The sequence below is a fragment of the Anarrhichthys ocellatus genome, unplaced genomic scaffold (assembly GCF_004355925.1).
Source record: "Anarrhichthys ocellatus isolate YVR2014 unplaced genomic scaffold, GSC_Weel_1.0 scaffold155, whole genome shotgun sequence".
Lineage (NCBI taxonomy): Eukaryota > Metazoa > Chordata > Actinopteri > Perciformes > Anarhichadidae > Anarrhichthys > Anarrhichthys ocellatus.
Window position 1 is genome coordinate 229,223 of NW_022280185.1, and position 7,318 is coordinate 236,540.

Here is a 7,318-nt window from a genome sequence, read left to right on the forward strand (position 1 = left end):
GAGAGGTCACACACACACACACACACACACACACACACACACACACAGTTTACTGGGAGTGGAGATAGTTTCAGCAGCCTGACCAGTGACATTAATAGGCTGCAGTGGAGGATGTGTGTGTGTTTTGTCATGTATGTGTGTGAAAGGAAGATAATTGTTCACCGTTTTACACACACACACAGATGTTAATTATTGACGCCGGGAGGTTTAATTGGTGTGTGAGTTGAATAATGCAGCGACCGTAGTGCTTTTTACTGTCGCCACACCGCAGAGACACACTGCTGCATGTGTGTGTGTGTGTGTGTGTGTGTGTGTGAGCATGAATATTCATGAGCTCTTGTGGTTAATTTGTCGTCTGTTTGTTAAAGCCAGAAAGACACAAGATGTTCTCTCTCGCCTTTCACCAAAACCTGTCTCACTGTGTGTGTGTGTGTGTGTGTGTGTGTGTGTGTGTGTGTGTGTGTGTGTGTGTGTGTGTGTGTCTCAAGTGTGTGTTGGTTGTTAAATGCCACAACAGGCACTGATCCACAGGCATTTGCCGTCTGTCTGCTCTGTTTACGAGTGTGTGTGTGTGTGTGTGTGTGTGTGTTTGTATGTGTGTGTGACAGCTAATATGTCGACATCTGTGTTGACAGGAAACTAATTTTCTTGTCTCTCTTACAGGAGACAAAGATCGACTGTGTGCGAGTCGCCACCAAAGGTAAATAAATATGCTGCATTTTATTTTGAAGAAGTATATTTTCAGATTAGATTATATTATTTATTATTATTTGGAACCAGACAGAACCCACTAGAGTCATTTTTATATTTGAAAAGGCAGTAAAGAGAGCAGCTTTGAAAAAAATATTATGAAAATACATAAAGACACAAAACACACACAATATGAATTATTACACGTTTTTATACATAACAACATACTTTAGGTTTAAATCTGTAAATGGAGATTTTATTCTGAAAGGTAAAAGTGCTATTTTGAAATTGACTCTTATTTTATTTTGGAAGGTTCCCTATTATTTAATTTTAAAAGGTTTTTGCTGCCGTTAAAATCAACTAAAACATGTAGATGATAGATTATATTATATATTGAACGTTTTTGTTCCATCAATTCAATAAAATTTTTATTTTGGAGGGTGTTCCTGATGATTTTATTCTAAAAGTTGAGTACATTTTATTTTGAAAGGTGTTGAGTGCTCTTTTATTTTGAAAGATGTTGAGTACTGTTTATTGCCAAAGGTTTTAGGGACAGTTTAGTTTTAATCTGCAGAGTTGTTAATATTATTATTATTATCCCAAAAGTTGTAGGTGACATTTTATGTGGAGATTTTCTCATTTTCTAAAAAGTTCAGCTCATTTTAATTTGAAAGTTCTTTAATGAAATTTTACGTTTTGAGCATATTTACATTTATTGCCAATAAAAAGGGAATATTAAAAGCTAGGAATTATGTATCTTTAAAAAGGTGGTACATTTGACTTAAGTAGATTTTATTTTGAAAACACATAAAGCACATTTTATTTTGAAAGGTATAGAGTAGTTATATTTACATGTTTGTGTAGAGTGTGTTTTACCTTGTAATGTGTTACTATTAATGCTTAAGAATGGTAAACATAGTATGTTTTATTGTGAAAGGTATAGAATTGTTTTATTTTTAAAGGCATAGAATTGTTTCATTTTAAAAGGTGCTGAGGAACATTATATTTTGAAAAAGGTTCAATAAGATTTTATTTTGACAGGAGAAAAATACCATTTAATTTTCATACATACTCAATAATATTTTATTTGAAAAGTATTCCATACATTTTTACTTACCATTTTATTTTGAAAAGTGGAGAGTACATTTTATTTTGTGCTGTTAGCCGTGAGCATCACTAGCAATTTGGACCTAATGTCTGGTCTCTGCTGAACTTGATTTAACTGCTATATTAGCCGCTAGCTAGCCAGTCAGCGGCTAGCCCATTCTGTGTAATGAGACACAGATGGCAGTTAGCTGTTGGAGTGCTACGCTAACGGTTATCACACTGGTCCCATCCAGAAGTATAATGGCTCACAGATGGCTGCTGGTCCCTGACATCTGTCTAGTAACAGGAAGACCTAATGTCCTCCACAGACAGACAGGCAGGCAGACACACAACAGAAATACAGCACACACTGAACTCTATGCTATGCTAATGCCAGGCTAATGACTGGGACTCTATGGGTGTCCAGAGAGCCATTTAGCAGCACAGCTAAACAAGCTAAAAACACAGTTATCACCCCCGATGAACATCCAGAATTATCTCACTCACACACACACACACTCATTTATTGACTGTTCTGGCTTTAATCAGCTTTTATTGGAGCACAGTTCTGGTGGCTAACGGCACCAGATGCTGATTGGTTGTTCTGGTCCCCTGACACCTGTCAGTCACGCTGCAGCAGCCAACCAGATCTCCCAGGGGGGAGTCCCCCCCACCCCCTCTTTCAGAGCTAACAGTGAATGGAGCTGATGTGAATGTAAAGGAGAGAAGAACGTCTTCTGAATGTTAACTGGACCGTTTAGCACAAAGAAAACACAGTTTACAGCTAAATGATTTTATTCTGAAATAGTAGGAAGCTCTGAAACACACACACATTCACCTCACATAGACAATTAACACAAGCTCAGGATGTCAAAGGGAGGAAATTCACATCTAAGTAAACAAAGAAGACAACAAACACATGATATTAAATATTTATATATTCACATTATATACAAACATTGATCATATTTATACTATATATATATATAAATATGTATAATTTAATATTGTGTTGGACATATTGAAGACCTGTAGAAACAGTTGAACTTTTTGTTTCTGCTGCTGAATCCTCGTCTCTCTGAACTGTTGATGTTTCTGCTTGTTTTAATGACTAATGATTGATTGATTGATTGATTGATTGATTGATTGATTGATTGATTGGCTGGCTGATTAACAAGCATCTCTTCCAGGTGTGTTACTAATATCTCTGCTTCAGTACAAACCCCTGCTACAGCCTGTCTGTCTGTCTCTCTCTCTCTCTGCATGCCTTCCTGGATGAACAGCTGCTATAATCGTCACCCAGCTCACCACGCCGTACATTCGCATCGCTCCGGCGGCCGGAGACAAGCAGCTCCCAGGTTAGAAAACACACAGAAATACACAGAAACAATAAGAAACAGTGTCTCCTGTGAAGAGTGAGACTGGTCTAAGATCAGCTCTGGCCTCAGTGAAGTGATGAACTGGGTCTGGATCAGGACCCGGTGCGCGAGGTCTAGAACTCCCTCCAGAAGAGTTTCTGGTTCATCCCGGTGGAGTCAGACAGAGTCATGGTCAGACCTCCGTTCTGTAGGAGCTGTGGTCAGGAGGTCATCGGGGCCGGATATGGAGACGACCTGAGAACCTGCTGGTGGACCAGCCGTGTAGGAGGCCTTCTGGTCTTGGATGGTCTTGGGGTCTTCAGAGTCTCATGGAGGTCTGGGACAGGGACTGTGGACTGGTGGACCGGGGTGGTGGTTCCCATTTATCGGTGTATCACACTGCTGATCCTCCGAGGGAAAGGTTATTCTACGGTTCTGGAAAGGAGGTTCAGACCGATTGTGGAACCTCAGATTCAGGAGGATCTATGTGGATTCTGTCCTGGTCCTGGACCAGTGGACCAGCTCTTAACCCTGGCAGGTCAGTTGGAGAGGGTCATGGGAGTTTTGCCCATCCAGTCTACTTGTGTTTTGTGGACCCGGAGAAGGCCTGCTACCGTGTCCCTCTCAGAGTCCTGTGGGGGGTACTGTAGGATGACAGGGTACCGGGGTCATCCCCTTGTCACGGATCCTGGTTGTGGTTTTCATGGACAGGATCTCAAGGACCCAGCCGGGGAGGAGAGTGTCCGGTTTGGGGACCTCAGAATATCCAAAATGTGGTCTTCAGAGTGTGAAGTAGTCGGGATGAGGGTCAGACCCTCCAGGTCTGAGTTCAGGGTTCTCTGCTGGTCCGGTAGTGAGTCTCTGGTCTTGCTAATAGTGAGGGTTCAAATAAAGAGTTAGATGGAGGTTCAGTTCGGTGTCCACAGTGGATCTCGTTGTACTGGACCGTTGTGGTAAAGAAGGAGTCCTGAAGGCAAACCTCTGGATCTACCAGTCCGGTTCAAGTTCAGACCCTCAGCTGTGGTCCTGATCTTTGGGTGGTGACTGAAACAAGGAGATCAAAACTAGCTGAGAGGAGCTTCCTTTGTAGATACTCTGGACTCAGAGTAGAGACGCTGATCCTTCAGGTTCAAGGGGACAGGAGGTTCAGCATCTGATCGTGATCCTCCTGGATACCTCCCTGGTTAGAGACCCAGTAGACCCAGATTACTCAGGAGAGACTATATATCTATATATCTATATATATCTATATATATATCTCTGTATATATCTATATATATATATAGATATATACAGAGAGAGATTGTGTGGACATTAATCTACGATGGACAGCTGACACACACTTTCATTCACAGTTCGCAGAAAATTACATTTAAATATTTAGCACCCTGAAGGTGGAAACTTTCCACCAACTGTTTATAAGGTGTGTGTGTGTGTGTGGGGGGGGGGGGGGTTGTGTACCTTGAAGCCCTCAAACACTCTGAACAGCTGTTTGTCTTGTACACACACATTAGAACACATACACATTATGACACACACCTCCCACTCAGTATGACTGGCTGAAGCCTGAAGCAGAAAACAGCTTCTCTTCGGCCTACTGTGAGACACACACACACACAGATAAATTCTCTCTACAAAGTGTTTTGATAGCCTTTAAACTGAAAGCAGCAGATCTCTCTGCCTCTCTGAGGCGTGTGTGTGTGTGTGTGTGTGTGTGTGTGTGTGTGTGTGTGTGTGTGACCTTGAAGAGGCAAAATGAAAACAGAGAGAATAAAGAAAACTCTTTCGTGGTCCAGCACTTTTATCATTATACTGAAAGTCCAGATGCAGTAAACTGAACTGATCTCTGGTCTCTGGTACAGGCTGGTCTCTGGTCTCTGGTACACACTGGTCTCTGGTCTCTGATACAGACTGGTTAGTGGTCTCTGATACAGACTGGTCTCTGGTTTCTGGTACAGACTGGTCTCTGTTCTCTGGTACAGACTGGTTTCTGGTACAGACTGGTCTCTGGTTTCTGGTACAGACTGGTCTCTGTTCTCTGGTACAGACTGGTTTCTGGTACAGACTGGTCTCTGTTCTCTGGTACAGACTGATCTCTGGTCTCTGATACAGACTGATCTCTGGTCTCTGGTACAGACTGGTTTCTGGTACAGACTGGTCTCTGGTTTCTGGTACAGACTGGTTTCTGGTACAGACTGGTCTCTGTTCTCTGGTACAGACTGGTCTCTGTTCTGTGGTACAGACTGGTTTCTGGTACAGACTGGTCTCTGGTCTCTGGTACAGACTGGTCTCTGGTCTTTGGTACAGACTGGTCTCTGTTCTCTGGTACAGACTTGTCTTTGATACAGACTGGTCTCTGGTCTTTGGTACAGACTGGTTTCTTTCTCTCCCATTTTTCTAACAGTCCAGTGTAGAACTCTACTGGTCTGACTGGTTTCTGATGTGATTTCCTTCTGTCATAAATAGAGACACCGAAATGTTTCCACTTTTTCATCTCCGTCACGGCCAGTTTAACACACACACACACACACAAACACACACAAACAGACACACTCTCTCTGTGACTGATGGTGGGTGTCAGGTTCAGATTGGGAAAGTGTTGTAGGTCTAAAATGACACACATTTATTACACAGCTCGACAGCGTTTCTCATCTACAGAGTCATCACACACACACACACTCACACACAGGCAGGTAATGGGTTTTTCATAGGACTGACATCTCATCACATTATACAGTCAGAAGGACTCTCCTCTCTCCATCCGTCACACCTCCTCTTTACATCCTCTTCAGCTCCTCTTCTCCTCTGATTCATTATTTAGTAGAGCTTTATGTCATGGGAGGGTTAATGGTTACTAATACTGTATGTTAATAGTTGGTAGTTAATATAATCATTATGCAGTAATATTAACGATGTGATCGAGAAACCAGATCTGCATCAATCAATCAATGGCAGTAAATATTGACAATCATTGTAAATGTAACGTACTTCTAATTAAAGTCACTTCGTAGACCAGCACCAGTAGATCATTTCAGTCAGTACAAGTTCATGTTTCTAATGCTTGTCAATGGTAATGAAGAACTAGAACTAGCAGTTCATTGTATTGTACAGTAATTCTGTCGATATTGAGATGAGTTGATTTTAATTGTTGTTTAACGGTTTCAGGAGCTGCGACCAGGAAACCAGAACCAGAACAGGAGAAACAGTCGGATCACACGGTGAAGATCGCCGGAGCCATCGCCGGCGTCCTGCTCTTCATCATCATCTTCCTCGGAGTCATCCTGCTGATGAAGAAACGGTAAGAATGTTACAGTGAAACACACTCAGTCTGTCTGTCTGGTGTCCTCCTCGTCAATCATATTTATATTGTTTTTATTTTTATGTAGTTATTGTTTCTTGCACTACAGTTATTATCATTTTCAATCACCAAATATAGTTTTTAACATCCTCCTTTTTAAAGTCTTTGGTCCTTTATTATTATTATTATTATTGTTATTATTATTGTGTCAATAATGGGGATTCATTTAGATGAATGTCTTCAGTGTGGTGACCAGGAGATCAGTTCATGTTAATGGTAGTCAATGGTTGCTTATAATACTTAACAGAAGTTTATATTAGTTAACAATATAATGGTATTTAACTGGAAGTTAATGGTAATTAATGTGTTAAATGGTAGTTAATGGTAATTATTGCTAATTAATGATACAGTTTGTCTCTTTGTACTTTGTTCAATACTGCTATTACAGTATATAGATATACATGTAATAGTGGTATTATTCTATATTACATGTAGATAAATTAAGTAACATCAAGGAACCACGCACACACACACACACAGTGAGGATGATGAGTATGAATAATGGAGCAGATTGCAGCAGTAATCACCATTAAACTATATGTGGACCCACTTTATTCTCCAACATCAAACACACAACCCCGCTGGGACACACACACACTCACACACACACACTCTTAAACACAGCGCAAAGCTTCTGTGTTTGGAGAACGTCGACGATAAGAGAGAAATTTAGATGAAAGAGCGTTTTATTCTTTTTTTCCAGAGTCGCCTCGAGCTAAATGGCTTCAGGCTACAGAAACACACACATTTACATTCACACACACACTTTTCTAAAGGGAGTGTGTGTGTGTGTGTGTGTGTGTGTGTGTGTGTGTGTGTGTGTGTG

The 7,318-nt window shown here is 41.1% G+C and overlaps 1 protein-coding gene across 6 annotated transcripts in view; it reads left to right on the forward strand.

The window, feature by feature from the left end:
- Positions 1 to 35: 35 nt before the first annotated feature.
- Positions 36 to 7,318, forward strand: part of LOC116400212 (receptor-type tyrosine-protein phosphatase mu-like) — a 21,158-nt gene continuing 13,875 nt past the window's right edge. For 2 of the 6 annotated variants that reach the window (XM_031877931.1, XM_031877934.1), the window contains exons 1-3: positions 36 to 700; positions 3,060 to 3,134; positions 6,300 to 6,432. In XM_031877931.1, coding sequence (XP_031733791.1) covers positions 6,422 to 6,432 — 11 coding nt within the window. In that variant the 5' untranslated portion in view covers positions 36 to 700; positions 3,060 to 3,134; positions 6,300 to 6,421. Of the gene's footprint in view, positions 701 to 2,754; positions 3,135 to 6,299; positions 6,433 to 7,318 lie in introns of those variants that run through there. The other 4 variants (XM_031877928.1, XM_031877932.1, XM_031877930.1 and 1 more) reach the window with 4 other exon arrangements.